This window comes from Myxocyprinus asiaticus, chromosome 42, assembly GCF_019703515.2.
Source record: "Myxocyprinus asiaticus isolate MX2 ecotype Aquarium Trade chromosome 42, UBuf_Myxa_2, whole genome shotgun sequence".
NCBI lineage: Eukaryota > Metazoa > Chordata > Actinopteri > Cypriniformes > Catostomidae > Myxocyprinus > Myxocyprinus asiaticus.
In genome coordinates, this window is record NC_059385.1 from 34,648,232 (window position 1) to 34,666,059 (window position 17,828).

At 41.0% G+C, this 17,828-nt stretch overlaps 1 protein-coding gene across 2 annotated transcripts in view; it reads right to left on the reverse strand.

The window, feature by feature from the left end:
* Positions 1–17,828, reverse strand: part of tln1 (talin 1) — a 197,848-nt gene that overhangs the window by 74,837 nt on the left and 105,183 nt on the right. For both annotated transcript variants that reach the window (XM_051683214.1, XM_051683215.1), the window contains 8 exons: positions 16,218–16,331; positions 15,503–15,616; positions 15,277–15,411; positions 14,861–14,989; positions 5,329–5,431; positions 1,552–1,760; positions 1,220–1,339; positions 16–213 (listed from right to left, as the gene is read on the reverse strand). In XM_051683214.1, coding sequence (XP_051539174.1) covers positions 16–213; positions 1,220–1,339; positions 1,552–1,760; positions 5,329–5,431; positions 14,861–14,989; positions 15,277–15,411; positions 15,503–15,616; positions 16,218–16,331 — 1,122 coding nt within the window. The remainder of the gene's footprint in view (positions 1–15; positions 214–1,219; positions 1,340–1,551; positions 1,761–5,328; positions 5,432–14,860; positions 14,990–15,276; positions 15,412–15,502; positions 15,617–16,217; positions 16,332–17,828) is intronic.

Here is a 17,828-nt window from a genome sequence, read left to right on the forward strand (position 1 = left end):
TGGGTCCTTCCGTACCTGGGACTGCCCAGCCATGTCTACGCCGGCCTGTAGGAAGTGATTGAAGTCTTGGCCAAACTTTCCAGAGGCTTTGGCCAGATCCTGCGTGGTGCCACGTGAAGACTGCACTAGCTCATTGGCTGACTGGTTCAGACCGGCTGCGGCCTCGTTCAGATTCACCTGAGCTTGCTGAAAACTCTTCCCATTCACCGGGAACTGAAGACACATGAAGATCAGAGGGATAATAGCAACAGTTACTGTAATACACTAGAAACACTAACTAACCCTTAAACCTCAAGCACACTAGAACTGTTTTTGAATATTAACTGTTTCTCTAATAATAATTGATTTGTACAGCTCTCTGTCACTGTGATAGGCATTGAATTTAATTCACATAGTTCTCTGAAACAAGCCTTCATTTTCCCAAATGCACAGATTCTCATCACTGTGCAAAGTGCCAAACAGAAGCACTACAGTGCTGAGCAGCGCTGAAAAGAAGATTCTCAAAATTATTTTGGGGCCAATTCTTTCTTGTCTATTTGGATGAGAAAGAGCACAACAAATCCCATTCATTTTCTCCATAGGGGAATTGATTTTTAACTATGTCTTATAAACATTTAAAGAAAGACCTAGCTCCTAGGTTGTTAATCGATGGTATATGCTTCTGTTTAAGCCATTATCTCAACTTAAAAAAATAAATAAAAAAAAACCTGTTTCTAAGTGGAATTTCAGGTGAAGAACTACACTTCATTATATGATCCAGCTGATAAAGATCCACTAATCAGTGAAGCGCTGAAAACAATGAGAACCAAAACAGATCTGCAGCAAATGTCCACTCCAAATATGTGGTGAATGATGGAATTGTGTCATTTACAATGCTTAATGGAATTGTAGTTCATTCCCTCATGAAAGACGGCAAGTACAGAGTACTTTGTTTTTTTGTCCAATTTTCAAACACTTTTTTTTGCCTCACTTTTTTTTTACTTTTTCTGTTTTGTTGTGATTTACTTGGAGCTGGTTGGTTTGGTTCATGGCTTATGAACTACTTTAATTCCTTTTATGAAGTACTCCATGAAATTCCTATGGAAAAAATTAATGAGATGGCTGAAAAAGTGGGCGGGCACAGTTAAATGATCATACAACTGTGCTGTTTGTCAAAAAACGGCAGGTATAGGATGGTATTTGTCATAATATTTCATGACATTGTAAAAGAGGGACTCACTTTATCAGACAGCAGTTTCTTGCTGGCTTCTCCAACAGTTCTGATGGCGTTATCCACGTCTCTCTGACCCGGCAGACAGTTGACAGAGCGATTGAGTGCCTGAGACACAGCCTTAGCTACCTGAAACAAACATACACACACACACACACACACTCCAGTCATCAGCAGAGTGTTTAAGAGACACTGATACTAATCATAGACACACAACAAGCAATTTTCTTTCCAAATTAATGAGCACTTCATGCTACAGAGGAGCAGATCTCCCATCAGCAATGAAAAGGGAGGCTTCCTTCCTGAATTTCAAGCCCCTCTTTTGAGCTATTATTTTACACCTGAGCGAGTCTTTGCTGGCTGTCGGGGTCTCCTGGTTTGGCGATGGCTCTCTTGGTCTCCTCGATGAGGCTGGCAGATTTGTCCATGACGTCACTGGTGCAGTCCAGCATGGCGTTACGGGCCTGAGGGTCTTCAGTGGAGGCTGCCACTCCACGAGCAGCTGAAGCCAGTGAACGCAAAGCCTGAGCCACGTCACGGGCAGCCATACCTGCACAACACACACAACACAGATATTAGGAGATACTGAGGGTGCTCATAGTAAGTAAATGATGATGCAATGAGTTTTTGGTTACCAACCATGATTTTTACAGTGGGGTTAAAAAATCTGGAATTTTTTTCCATTTATACCTGGATATAAAGCTTTCAGATTACAAACCATTGTTGGCCACTAATGTAATCAAATTTGCAACACTGACGATGTTAACATGGATAATCAGATTTTGTTCATGGCAGCTCAACTGTAATCTTGTATTATAGCAAAAAGGATGCACCAAATACCAAGACATTTTCAAATTCATTAGAGATGAAGCCAATGATAAGGGCCGATTATGTCTTTTCAAAAGGGGGCAGTAAAATGGACAATTTGCCTACAACTCGTGCTGTGTGTGAAAGAAAGTGTTTCTTTTGTGGAATTACTTGCAGTTAATGTGAGTTAAGAATGTTAATGTTAGAAATAATAAAGTGATTTTTTTTTTTTTTTTTTACAATGAAACATGGAAAACACACAGAGACATGGATTATTATTATTTACATTTCTTCAATTATTTACATTTTCTACATACTCTTCACTTCAGGTTGTGTAATTAAATGTCAGTATGGTTGCCTAAAAAAGCAGAACCACCAAACTATCTGTATCGGCAGATGTTGTTCTAAATAATTGCATATGTGTATCGGCCCACACATTTGTCTTGGTCTATCTCTAAACTTTCAATTAATTTATCAATTCAACATTTCACTCAAATTGTTATGCTGATAACATAATTTGTAATGAAAAATGTTAAAGGAAAAAATACAAGTAAAAGAATACAATTATTTTAAAATAAATACAAGCATGTTCACTAGGTCTCAGATTTGTAGTCCCCACTGTATACAGCATTTGTCACAACAGGGACAGATGCATATAATTTACTATCTGCAGGAGGCGCTGTATAACACTTCCCTTACAAAACTTGAGAGTTCACTGATAATTCGCCACAGATCATTTTCACATGCAAATGAGCTTTGCGGCAAACTTGTGGCAAATTGTCCATTGTTGCCAAAGGTTTGCCGGAGGTTCACCACTACTGGTGAAGAGTTGCAAACTTCTGACAAACATTTGCGGCGAATCACAAGCTCATTTGCATGTGAAAATTATCTGTGGCAAATTTGCGGCTAGTTTAGATTTTTTTGTAAGGGTTACTACAATTAACGTAAAGTATACTTCGGTCAGACGCGAACACTAGGCATCTGTGTACAGGATGCATGATGCAAATGTTGTCATCAAATCAAATCAAGTCCCTTTATTGTCACTCAACCATATACACAAGTCCAACAGTGGGTGAAAGAAAGCTGGTGCAGAACCGTGTGAGGATGTGGCGGTTCATTCCAAACTTCCTCAACTGTCTCAGGAAGAAGAGGCGCTGGTGAGCCTTCTTCACAACAGCCTCAGTATGGATGGACCATGTGAGTTCATCTTTTATGTGGACACCGAGGAATTTGAAGCTGCTGACTCTCTCCACCGGTGCTCCATTGATGGTGATGGGGCTGTGTTCTCTGTCTTTTCTCCTGAAGTCCACCACAAGCACCTTGGTCTTACTGACGTTGAGGGAGAGGTTGTGCTCCTGACACCAGCGTGTCAGAGTTTGCACCTCCTCTCTGTAGGCTGTTTCATCATTGTCAGTGATCAGACCTACCACCGTCGTATCATCAGCAAACTTAATGATGGCATTGGAGCTATGTGTTGCCACACAGTCATGTGTGTACAGGGAATACAGGAGTGGGCTCAGAACACAGCCCTGCGGGGCTCCAGTGTTGAGGGTCAGTGATGAAGAGATGTTGCTGCACATTCTAAACACCTGGCGTCTGCTTGACAGGAAATCCAGGATCCAGCTGCACAGTGAGCTGTTTAAGCCCAGAGCCTAACATCAAGCTTGGGAGGGCACTATGGTGTTGAATGCTGAGCTGTAGTCTACAAACAGCATTCACACATATGTGTTCCTTTTTTCCAGGTGGGAGAGTGCAGTGTGTATTGTAGATGCAATGGCATCATCAGTGGAGCGGTTGTTGCGGTAAGCAAACTGCAGTGAGTCTAGTGACACAGAGCAGCACAGAGCAAATGTAATCTCAAGGCATTTGCTGATGGTGGGGGTCAGAGCAACAGGACAGCAGTCATTTAAGCAAGTGATTTTGGATTGCTTTGGTACAGGCACAATGGTGGACATTTTAAAGCATGTGGGGACCACAGACAAGGAGAGGGAAAGGTTAAAAATATCTGTAAAAACACCAGCCAGTTGATTAGTGCACGTTCTGATGACGCGGCCCGGAATGCCGCCTGGACCCGCGGCTTTACGGATATTCACCCGTCGGAAAGATCGGGTTACATCCGCTACAGAGATGGAGAGTGAACTAACCTCTGTAGCTTCAGCCGCGAGAGCTCTCTCCACAAGGGCAGTGTTATTTCCCTCGAAACTAGGATATAAAGTATTAAGCTCATCCGGGAGAGAGGCAGCGGTGTTCATGGCGGAGTTTTTATTCCCTTTGAAGTCCGTGATGATATTAATTCCCTGCCACATGCTTCTAGAGTTGGTGTAATTAAAGTCATTAGCAGATGCTCAAGAACTGAATGCGTGCAGCCCATTTTTCTATCCACACATACTGACCGTGCAGTATGCACATGCTCCTGGAATTATTTGCACTAATTAGTGGGTCCACAAGGTGGCAACACTCACAATTAAGTCATTGCTTTCACAAAGAAGCACTAAAGATGTAATCACTGGGGGCCTGGGTAGCTCAGTGGTAAAAGACGCTGGCTACCACCCCTGGAGTTTGCTAGTTCGCTAGTTCGAATCCCAGGGTGTGCTGAGTGACTCCAGCCAGGTCTCCTAAGCAACCAAATTGGCCCGGTTGCTAGGGAGGGTAGTGTCACATGGGGTAACCTCCTCATGGTCCCTATAATGTGGTTCGTTCTCGGTGTGATGGGTCGTGAGTTGGGCGTGGATGCCGCGGTGGATGGCGTGAAGCCTCCACACACGCTATGTCTCCGTGGCAACGCGCTCAACAAGCTATGTGATAAGATGCGCAGGTTGGCGGTCTCAGACGTGGAGGATTCGTCCTCCACCACCCAGGTTGAGGCGAATCATTACGTGACCACGAGGACTTAAAAGTGCATTGGGAATTGGGCATTCCAAATTGGGTGAAAAAACAAAATGTTGTTATGTAAAGATGTAATCACTGCTAAACTTCAGGGGAACTGAAGAACTTTAGAAACAACAATAATGGATGTTCGCATCAAGAGTGTGAGAGGAGGTCAGGAGATACCTGCATTTGTGTAACTCCTGTCTGAAGGAATATAAAGACATCTTTATGGGTCTAAACTCCTGAAGAGAAATAGTCCAGTATCTCATAGCAGTCGTATACTTTGAAAGGCTAGCATTCAATTGTACATAGACGCTAAGCATTCACATTAAAACCAAAGTATACTTTTGGCTTTATAAAGATGACACATAAGAACAGATGTGTTTTTGATTATAACCTTTGATTACAAAAGTAGTTCATGGTGTAGATGTTTAGTGAGTTACCTGTATAATTCTCATTGCCTTGTGTAGCTTCACTGAGGAGCTGAGCGATAGCAGAGCTGACAGCTTTTGTGCTGGAGCCCAAATCCTGAGAACACTTCTCCAACTACACACACACACACACACGCACACACACACACACACACACAATTCAACTCTCATTAATGCTGTCATAGGAAGGGACTACAGATCTTCACTTCAGCTTGTTTAAACTGGACTACAGGGATCAATGACGCAAGCTGTAGGAACATTGGTAGATTATCATTCACAATGTGTCATTTTTAGCATTTTAAAAGAAATATGAAATAAAATTCACTAAAACTGTATGTCAAAAGGTGTAGAGTAAGTGAGGGTGATATGGAACAGTGGCACCTGTAGCTGCACAGCTGTGTGCACTGTGCGTACCAAAAATACTCGACTTACCTGAGAAACACTTGACGTGTGTCCAGTATTCCTGTAGGCGGTGTAGAATTAGAACTAGCGATGCCCGATTAGCAAATTAATAATTCTTTTAAGCTGATTCTTTTCGGTGAATTGGCTCAAATGGGTTAACAAAACGGACTAAATGGATTTGCAATTGAGTCCGATTCATTCGGACCACACATTCACTGAATCATAGACCTTATTCACGATAGCCTCATCTTTGATTTTTAATGGGAATTACAACGAGGCTGTGAGGGATAGACTTACAGTCTCTACAATGGCACAAATGGTATAAAGCTGTATAAAGCTCCTAGATCACATCTGATTTTCCACAACTCATGTTGTCTGGATTTCTTTGTATACTGAATGTTCTTGGACAGATATTTTATCAATGTTTTGTCCGTGGAACGATCCAAAAACACTTTAAACTGCAAGCCCACTGAAGAGACAGATGGCGCTGCTGTGAATAAGGTCCATTTGCAGCAGTTTCTCACACAGGAAAAGAGTACCGGGTCACTTAAGAACAGAGAACAAACAGAGCACTGGATAATTACCTACAATCAACTGAAACAAAAGGCTACTTATTTGAGAGGTAATTTTGAGAACATTTAATTAGTGCTGTGTCATGTGCCCGATATGTTTTTAAATAGATTTCCTTAGTAAACAAGCACCAGATGCATGTCTTTTACCACTGTTTTGCTGTTTTTGCTGAATAGTTTCAGACGCCATGTCAAGTTAAAAAGAACTTCAGCTGTAAAATCGTATCGAAACACCTCTGTTCTGATCTATTTGTTGCACGGCATCTTGCTTTTTTGGAACAAGAATGATTGGCTGGCTGCACATTACCCCTTACATAAAGATGACTTTTTAAATTTACTTAAATTGAACTATCTGTTCTGAATAGCACTGGATCTTTATCGAGTTTTGAACAAGTAATTGTACATTAGCACAAAACACTATGTTCTGCCATCAGCTTTACAAACAGAAAGTTTCAAAGCAAACATGTGCTTTACAAGTTAAGCTCAATCAACAGCATTTGTGGCATAATGTTGATTAAAACAAAAATTTATTTTGACTCGTTCCTCTTTTTCTTTAAAAAAGCAAAAATCGTGTGGGTCACGTGACGCCATGCAAGGAGAGGACGTGTGAGCGACGAGCTCTGCGCACTTTGCTGAATTTTCGATTATTCTCATGTTATAATCTGGTGAAATTTGATACACCCCACCCTTTGTTGCAAAACATGGCAAAGAAGTCAAATTCCTCGGGCTCTGGAGACATTAAAAGACACTTATGTGTTCAGGATGAAAGCCCCGACAGGTCTACAGACCGGCCACCCGATATGGATGTCGCGGCGGGAGAGGAGATCCAGCATCAACTGTCCAACATGTCGGTGATGTTGACGGAGATTCTTGCTGACTTGGTTGATCTCGCTGTAATACGTTGATCGATAACGGCGATGGAAACAAACTTCTCTGAGTTAGCTAAAAGAGTGACTGATGTTGAAAAATGAATCGATTTTCTGGAATCTTCAGAGAGGGAATTAACCGCTAATCCGCCCACGACCAAAGTTGATTTGGAACATCTCCTTGAAAAGCTTGAAGATCTTGAGAATAGAAACCGCAGGAATAACGTTCGAATTGTTGGAATTCTAGAGCATGAGGGGGGCAGAGATATGGTGAAATTCCTAGACAAGTTTTTCCCGAGTCTGCTCGACATAACAGGCCACAAGCTGGAAATCAAGCGAGCTCACAGAGTCCCAGCTCACAGATATGCTGAGGGAGATAGGCCCTGATCGATTCTGGCCAGATTTCTGAGATCATCCGATAAAGATCTTGTGTTGCGCCAGGTGAGGAGCAAAGGGAAGCTTTCTTGGAAGAACCATAATATTTTCTTGTTCCCGGACTTTGCGAGTTCGACAAGAGAGAAACACGATCAGTTCAAGGAATGCAAGAAACTCTTACATCAGAAAAAGAACTCATTTGCTCTGATGTTTCCCGTCAAACTGAGAATAGAAACGAAGGTACATTTTAGGTTTTTTGCGTTGGCTCCGACGTGCGGCTGGAGCTTGTTTTGTGAATAACACTTTCCTTAAAGAAGTTCCCGGACAGATTGAGAGTGGACACTATGGTTGACTGCAAAATATCTACATGCTCACACAAAGGATGTCTTTTATAAAGCTGACAGATTGTGTAAGTCATGGTACACTATATTGCCAAAAGTATTCGCTCACCCATCCAAATAATTGAATTCAGGTGTTCCAATCACTTCCATGGCCACAGGTGTATAAAATGAAACACCTAGGCATGCAGACTGCTTCTACAAACATTTGTGAAAGAATGGGCCGCTCTCAGGAGCTCAGTGAATTCCAGCGTGGTACTGTGATAGGATGCCACCTGTGCAACAAGTCCAGTCTTGAAATTTCCTCGCTACTAAATATTCCACAGTCAACTGTCAGTGGTATTATAACAAAGTGGAAGCGATTGGGAATGACAGCAACTCAGCCACGAAGTGGTAGGCCACGTAAAATGACAGAGCGGGGTCAGCGGATGCTGAGGCGCATAGGTCGCAGAGGTCGCCAACTTTCTGCAGTCAATCGCTACAGACCTCCAAAGTTCATGTGGCCTTCAGATTAGCTCAAGAACAGTGCGTAGAGAGCTTCATGGAATGGGTTTCCATGGCCGAGCAGCTGCATCCAAGCCATACATCACCAAGTGCAATGCAAAGCGTTGGATGCAGTGGTGTAAAGCACGCTGCCACTGGACTCTAGAGCAGTGGAGACGCGTTCTCTGGAGTGATGAATGGAGTGTGGGGTTGTTTTTCAGGAGCTGGGCTTGGCCCCTTAGTTCCAGTGAAAGGAACTCTGAATGCTTTAGCATACCAAGAGATTTTGGACAATTCCATGCTCCCAACATTGTGGGAACAGTTTGGGGATGGCCCCTTCCTGTTCCAACATGACTGCGCACCAGTGCACAAAGCAAGGTCCATAAAGACATGGATGAGCGAGTTTGGTGTGGAAGAACTTGACTGGCCTGCACAGAGTCCTGACCTCAACCCGATAGAGCACCTTTGGGATGAATTAGAGCGAAGACTGCAAGCCAGGCCTTCTCGTCCAACATCAGTGTCTGACCTCACAAATGCGCTTCTGGAAGAATGGTCAAAAATTCCCATAAACACACTCCTAAACCTTGTGGAAAGCCTTCCCAGAAGAGTTGAAGCTGTTATAGCTGCAAAGGGTGGGCCGACGTCATATTAAACCCTATGGATTAAGAATGGGATGTCACTTAAATTCATATGCATCTAAAGGCAGATGAGCGAATACTTTTGGCAATATAGTGTATATACTTTTATGCAGCCTCTGAGTGAATTAACTCGATCATCCGGGGGAACCGGGATGTCGGTTTTGTTTCTTTTTGTATTGGTTCCGCCTAGCGGCTGGAGCTTGTTCTGTTGAATAACATTCCTTTGGAACAGCTGTTGATTCATCTGTTCGTTCTTCGTGCTTACTCCTCCTGCTGGCTGTGGTTTGTTTTGTTGATTTTTTTTTTTTTTTTTTACGAGACATTGGAATGATTACGTCATCCGTTGAACTCATAACAGTTGGCTCACTGAACATTCGTTATATCAGCTGGAATTTGTTTTGTGGAAGATCACATCTTTGAGACAGATCTGTGAATGAATATTCTTTGTGTTCATTCTTCCTATTGACGGTTTATTTCAAAAAGTATTTTCTGTTATGTAATTTTGCAAAATTTAGCAATCCGATGGCAAAGTTGTCATGGGGACTCGTGGGCATTTGTGGACCTTTTGAGTTTAGAGGGATTGTCGCCGGTTGGCGCTGTCGTGCGCGGGGTTAATGCGCACATTTTTCTTTTTTCTGTTTGTTTTGTTCGGGGAGATGTTCGGGGGTTGATTGTTTCACTAATGGGGAATGTGGTCTCCATAATTTTGTTTTTGGCACAAAATTTATTTTTTCTATTATATCAACATGTCAGTTGTTAATATGAGTGTACTATCTCTCTCCACATGGAATGTGAATGGGTTGGGGCACCCCATAAAAAGAAGGAAGGTTATTTCTTTTCTTAAACGTAAGAAATATGATATAGATCTCTCCCCGCAGGAAGCTGAAAAATTTGGGAAGATATGGGGTGGACATGTTTTCTTTAGTGCTGGCACAAATAAGAGCAAGGGAGTCATTATATTGGTAAATAAACATCTACAATTCAAATGTCTCAAACAGATTAAAGATAAATTAGGAAGAGTAATTATTGTTTTAGTTGAAATTCAAGGGCAAAGGTTGATTTTGGCTAATATTTACGCACCTAACGCTGATGATCAGGGCTTTTTTATAGATCTTGAAGGGATGTTGCAAACCGCTGGCATCCCTCATGATATAATATTGGGAGGAGACTTCAATCTTTTGATGGACTCAGTCCTTGATCATAGTGAAGCAAAAGTGTGTAAGCCCTCTAGAGCAACACCGATGCTTCACAGGATGTGTAAAAATCTTGGTCTTTCGGATATTTGGTGACTTTTGAACCCATTCAGAAGGAACTATACATTTTTTTCCATCAGTCCATAAGATTTATTCTAGAATAGATTTTTTTTTTTATATCCAAATCCCTAATTTCATTTGCTGTTGATTGCTCAATTGGAAACATTTTAGTCAGATCACGCCCTGGTGAGTTTAGAGGTGATGCCACATATAGAGAAAAAGAAATCATATAGTTGGCGCCTTAATGTATCCCTTCTGCAAAATCCTGATTTCCAACAAATGTTAAAGGCTGAAATCAATGTTTATATGGAGACCAACTGGTCCTCAGTATCCTCTGTGGGCGTGGCTTGGGAGGCACTTAAAGCGTTCATCAAAAAATCCAAAGCACGAGAACTTGTGGAGTTGGAAGGAAATATTAAATGTGCAGTGGCAGAGCTGAAGCGCCATATGTCAGCTGATGGCCTCAGAGAATTGACCCGATTGAAATATACGTATAATACTACTTTGTTGCGAAAAGTGGAGTTTTGGTTATTCAGGGCAAGACAGTCATACTTTGAGTCGGGTGACAAAGCAGGGAAGCTTTTGGCTAGATATATAAAGCAGAGAGAGTCTTTTTCTACCATTCCCTCAGTGAAATCTGCTGGTGGTGAAATTTTTACCTCAGCCATTATATTAATAATGCCTTTAAAGAATTCTATATTGATCTTTATAGTTCCACATCTTCGTCTACTGATGAAGATATTAGAAACTTTGTGGAACCATTAGATCTTCCTAAACTGACGATTGAGCAAAAAAACTCTCTTGATTCTGAGATAACCTTGGAGGAGCTTGACGAGGTAATTAAGTCCCTACCTACTAGCAAGGCTCTGGGGCCAGATGGTTTTGGCGCAGAATTTTTTAGATCCTATGCTACAGAACTGGCTCCACTTTTGTTAGAAGTTTATACTGAATCATTAAAGAACGGAAAACTTCCTCCAACCACGACACAAGCCCGGATCAGTCTGATTCTTTAAAAGGACAAAGATCCAAGCGAGTGTAAAAGTTACCGTCCAATTTCCCTGATCCAACTAGATGTAAAAATATTGTCAAAAATTTTGGCTAATCAATTAAGTTATGACATCTCTTATACATATAGATCAGGTGGGGTTTATTCGGGGCCGCAGCTCTTCTGATAACATCAGGCATCTCATCAATATCATGTGGTCAGTAGCGAATGATGAATCTCCAATCGCTGCCATCTTACTTGATGCCAAAAAGGCGTTTGATATGGTAGAATGGGATTATCTTTTTAAGATTTTGGAAATGTACGGATTCGGGAGTACATTTATTGGTTGGATTAAGTTACTTTATAGACACCCTGTAGCAGTGGTACAAACAAATGGATTAATCTCAGATTATTTTACTTTGAATAGGGGCACTCGGCAGGGTTGCCCTCTTTCCCCATTATTGTTCTGTCTTGCCCTGGAACCATTAGCAGCTGCGATAAGAAAGGAGGATGATTTTCCAGGGGTGGTGGCGGAAGGTGTGCCGCATAAACCTCTGCTTCACGCAGATGATATTTTATTATTTGTCTCTGAACCTACTAGATCTTTGCCTTGCCTCCACAGAATTATTAATTCCTTTTCCAAGTTCTCAGGATACAAAGTTAATTGGGCTAAATCCGAAGATTTGGCTTTGACAGCGTACTGCCCAGTAACGGCTTTTCAGCCGGGCGCCTTCCAGTGGCCCAAACAGGGCATTAAATATTTGGGGATTTTATTCCCAGCAAATTTGTCTGATTTAGTTAGAGTTAATTTTGACCCTTTAATAAAAAGGTTTTCGAGCGATGTCAGCAGGTGGGCTTCATTACATTTATTGATGATTGGGAAGGTTAATGTTATTAAAATGAATTGTATTCCAAAATTTAACTACCTGCTACAATCTCTCCCTGTAGATGTCTCCCTCTCTTATTTCAAGGTATCTGATAGCATAGCGAAGTCCTTCATTTGGAATGGTAAACGTCCCAGATTGCATTTTAATAAGTTACATAGGCTGATAGACAAAGGAGGGCTAGGCCTACCCAAAATTTTGTTTTATTACTATGCGTCCAGTCTCAGACATTTGGCTCACTGGTCACTTCCACCTGAGAGAGCCCTTCCCTGGTTTGTTATTGAACAGGCAGTTCTTGCCCCTATTTCGCCATTATAAAGCATCTCTATCAAACTAATCGGAAAAGTTACACCCCGTTATTTCGCATTTACACTCGGTATGGACTAAAGTGTCCAGATTGTTTAAATTGGACACTTATTTAAATGCTGCCTCGAGCATATGGCAGAACCCAAGACTGTGTATTGGCAAGTCTCCTTTCTGCTGGCCAGAGTGAATTGTGAGGGGGGTTGCTACACTCAGTGACCTATATGAAAGTGGTGTGTTGAGATCGTTTGAAAATTTGGTCCAACATTTTGGGATCCCCAGACCTCAGTTTTATAGGTATTTACAACTGCGCCACCTGCTTTGCACTATTTTTGGGAGTAGCACACATCCCCCTAAGGAGGCAGATGCTTTGGGAGAGGTGATTGCGGCTTTTGGAAAAGGTCTTGAGGCATCAGTGTACTACTCCCTGTTAATTCAGAGTATGGGGGATGGAGCCTTAACTTCTCTCAAGAAAGTATGGGAGAAAGATTTCAACTTGGCATTGGAGGAAGGAGTGTGGGCTAAGATTCTTAAAAACGTTAAGTCTGCATCTAGTGATGCAAGGGTGCATCTTATACAATTCAAAATTTTGCACAGATTTTATTGGACCCCCTCTAGACTGTATAGGCTTGGTCTTAAAGACACACCCACCTGCTGGAGATGCCAATCGGAGGATGGAGACATGGCCCATGTTTTTTGGTGGTGTATCGAGATCCAGAAATTATGGTCAAAGGTTCAGAATTTTGTGTGTGATGTGGTGGGCACTCAGGTTTCATTTTGCCCCAGACTTTGTGTTCTGGGCAATGGGGCGGTCATCGATGTGGGGGATGGCCATATAGGGAACTGGGTTCTGACATGTGTGATGATCACCAGGCAGGTTATTTTGAGGGGTTGGAGGTCAGTGGTGCGCCCCCATATCCAGAGTGGTACACGGAGGTGGGGAGGGTGGTAGCTTATGAGGAGGTGTCATTTGGAAGACGGGGTGGCTTGGACAAGTTTGTTCGGAAATGGGGTAGGAGTTTTTGGAGGGATCACGGGTGGGGTGTGGAGAGAGTAGTGTGTATGTATGTGTGTGGGGGGGAGGAGGGGGTTATGGGGTTTAAATGTTGATTTTATATATATGTTTACATTTCATTGTAAAAAAAAAAAAAAAAAAAAAAAAGCACAAATCTGGGTTACGGTGAGGCACATACAATGGAAGTGAGTGTAGCCAATCTGTAAACATTAAAATACTCACTGTTTCAAAAGTATAGCCACAAGATGTAAAGAATATGTGTGTTAACATGATTTTAGTGAGAAAAAATTTCTTATGAACATTTATAGGGTAAAGTTATATCCAATTTTACAACTTCGTTGCCATGACAAAGTAATGCCGTAAACCTTAAAATGACTGTAAAAAACAATCTGAACAACTTTATAGCTCAACTAATACACAACTTTTAACAGAAGAATTAATGTTGAGTGTTTTTATAAAATTATAAGCTTCACATTTCTGCTTTTACACCATCCAAAAATTTGCCACATTAACTTCCATTGTGGGAGACTCGTAACCTCAGATTTGCTTTTTTAAAGAAAAGAGAAAAAAAAAGAAAAAAAAAAGAAGCAAAAATCGTGATTACAGTGAGACACAATGGAAGTGAATGTGGACAATTTCTGAAGGGTTTAAAAGGCAGAAATGTGAAGCTTATATTTTTATAAAAGCACTTACATTAATTCTTCTGTTAAAACTTCTGTATTATTTGAGCTGTAAAGTTGTTTTAATCATCATCATTTTTACAGTTGTTTTAGGGTTTGCATTAAATTTACATCATAATGGTAACAAAGTTGTAAAATTGGCTATAACTCTACACAGAAAAGGTTAGTAAGATATTTAATCACACGAAAATCATGTTAACACACGTTTATGTCTTGTGGCTATACTTTTGAAAAAGTTAGTATTTTAACGTTAAAAAATGGACCCCCATTCACTTCCATTGTAAGTGTCTCACTTTACACTTCACATTTTAACCCAGATTTTTGCTTTTATTAAAGAAAAGGAGGGATGAGTCAAAATAATTTTTTTGTGGTAATCAACAATATGCCACAAATGCTGTCGACTGAGCATAACTTGTATTGAACCCGGAACATTCCTTTAAGGCAATTTTTCTAATTCCAAATTAAAAATACAAGGTATCATCCTTCTATGTCTTCTATGCTTTCAAAGACTTCAATTTAATCAATCATTTAACTCAAATTCTTAATATGAATAACCAGATTGAGAATGTATTGCCTTTTACCATAAAATTCAATCAACATCAACTTACACTTTAAACAATAATAATATGTATCATTAGGCCTAAATAGAGGAACATTTTGGTAGCATTTTGGTCACATTCATTGGCATTTTTGTCCAGAGCCCCCCTTCATTTCTGACCCTAGTGTGCATATGCGTAGAGTGAGCAAACTCACAGTTTCTCCGGGCAGAGGTTTGAGTTTGCCCTCAGCGGCTGAAGTTTTGGCCTCTTGCATGTCCCTCTCCAGCCCCCGTACCACCGTCAGAGCATTATCAATCTCCAGAGGACCACATGCCTCCTGAGCCTGACAGACACACAGACAGAACCAAACAAATAACCCATGATGAGAGCAGGAAGAAGGAACACAGCACAGTTGAGGTAGATAATATAACTCGGTTAACAACCACAAGAATTTCACTGAAGAAGTGTTCAGCAGGCCTCAGTCAGGCACATTTATTTTGTAAGATCCAGTTCTAGCAGTAATGTTACATATCAAACAGGAGGTGTGTCATTACTAAAAGCAAAGTTGGCCTCCAAAAACCTAACCTATCTAATGAGGGAAAACTGAAATCTGAAACACACTGATTGTACCTTATGTGCAGCCGTTCGAAGTTCAGCCAGAGCGCTGGCGAGGTTTTTGGCACACTGACTGAGCTGCATGGCGGACGCCTGGTCACTGATGGTGGGAACTGTGGCTTTGGCTGCTGTCACCATCTTGGCTCCAGGCTGACAGTGAACAAAATATACATGATGAGCTCATATGATGCAAATGTGTGCTCTTTATAACTGTAGGTGAAGGTGTGAACAATGAATGAACCTGAAGGAAGTTCTGACTGGCTCCTATCAGAGCGAGCTGGGCACTGGGACTGTCGGGTTGTGCTTGACTGCCCCTGACACCCTGAACCAACTGAGGGATCTGATCCGCCACCACCTGTCAAACAAATAGCATAAAGCAAATGTGTCATGTTGATTTTATCAAGAGCTCAGACACAGAACTACTTACTGAGAATTGTATATTTAACCAGGCTATTGTATTATCTAACACGTAACACTAATAACACTGTAATTGAGAAACTATTGTAACTTCATAAAATATGTTTGATTGAAAGGGCTAAATTTGCTTTATAAAGCATTAAAGGCATCAGTAATCAATAAATGTAATTAACTTTTGGGCAATCCAATCACAAGTGGTCAGACAAGACACACCACATCGCAAAAACAATTCAGCTTGTGACCACTTGTGTTCAGATTTCAAGGGGAGGGTCTCTAAACCTGGCATTAACAATGTGTCATATGCGTTTTGACTACCTGTGTGTGTGGTGTTTGTGATCCGATCACAAAGCGTTTCGGACACCGTTTACACCTGTATTTAGTGCTTCTTAATACCAGGTGTCAACAGCATCTCATGTAAAATGTGATCCTTTTTTTTTTTTTTTTTTTACTATTGGCACTTTGATACAACTATCTGCGAGCTGATGTGAACTAATTTTGAGCCCAGAGAAACAGAAAGTGGCCTTTGCCATGGCACCCACCTTGCAGCTCTGTACAAGTTGTTGCTGGGCAGCAGGGTTTTTGTTGGAAGAAGCAGCATGTTGGGCAGCAGCTATAGTTTGAGTGGCGGCCGCAGCAGCCTGTTTCGCTGCATTCTAACAAACACAACAGAAATACATTTATTATAAAGACAGAGATATGTAAAATAATCCACAGAGAAAGTATGACTACTGTCACCCTTGTACAAATTTAAAACTAAATGACAGAATTGTTCAAACAAATGAAGATAAGACAACATACAGATGTTTAAAGCTACAGTGTGTAATTTCCAATTGCAAATATAATTATTGTTTTCAAACAGGTTTCCCAAACACTCCCATATGCCACTACATACATGTCTATACTGTATATATTAGGAATGTGCGGAATGACTAATTTCAATGATGTTTCAACATAAATATTGGAATTGACTAGTCGACTAGTCTAAAAAGTAAGAAACACTCAGAGAAGTAAAAAAAAAAACATTGTGTGCTTATGCAACCCATTTAAAATACGTAATCTATTCCAACAGCCAAATCTGACACTAAATTCCACTGAAAAGGGGCATTTATCTGTGACGTGCTTGCCTATTAGGATCATTGTACATTAAATATAGAACATGACACGCATTGACTGCATCAACATTAGTGAATACAGGCTTATTTATTGAAAACAACTGAATGAATAGTGTAGGACAAATCCCTAATAGTCTGTTCTTTTTTACGATTAACACTTTTAATTGATTCTCACAATTGAAACAGAAAAGCAAAACATACATACAGAGAATCAACTTTTAACCCCCATTATTCCCTTTCCCCCTCCCAATCCCCACCCTAACCCTAAAGAAATATCCCTGTGGTCAAAGTCTGAGTATACACACACACAAAAAAAGTATATATATATATATATATATAACACACATTTAAAACTACAAATCTCTCTCCACTGCCCCTCCCAGAGAGCCTTCTAAAAGGCTAAACTTTTTTTTTTTAATAACTCAGGTTGCCTGGCCTTCTAAATGACATTTCTTCAAATGCCGCTACCCTGCCAATCTCTGTGTACCACTCTTGAAATGAGGGCACTCCAGCTGACTTCCATCCCCTAAGAATGACCTGTCTGCCGATAATAACACTGGCTAGGACCCAATTTTTTATGTGTTTATCCCCTATATTAATGACCACCCCATCGCCTAAAATACAGAGTCTGGGGCAAAATGATATTTGAGTGTCCAGTATGTCTCATAAAACTCTGAACCCTCAACCAAAATTCTTGGATCTTAACAAACCACCAAAAAACATGGGTTGTGTCCCCATCCTCTGACTGGCATTGCCAGCAGGTGGGTGTCTCTTTAAAACCAAACCCATCCAGTCTAGAGGGGGTCCAGTAGCATCGATGTAAAATCTTGAATTGCATAATTTAAGATGTAGACTTGACATTTTTTTTAATCCTAGCCCACACTCCCTCCTCCAATACAAAGTTTAAATCTTTCTCCCATAATCTTTTGAGAGAAGTTGAAGCTCCGTCCCCAACACTCTGAATTAGCAGGGAGTAATACACTGATGCCTCATGACCTTTTCCAAAAGCAGTAATCACCACTTCCAGAGTATCTGCCG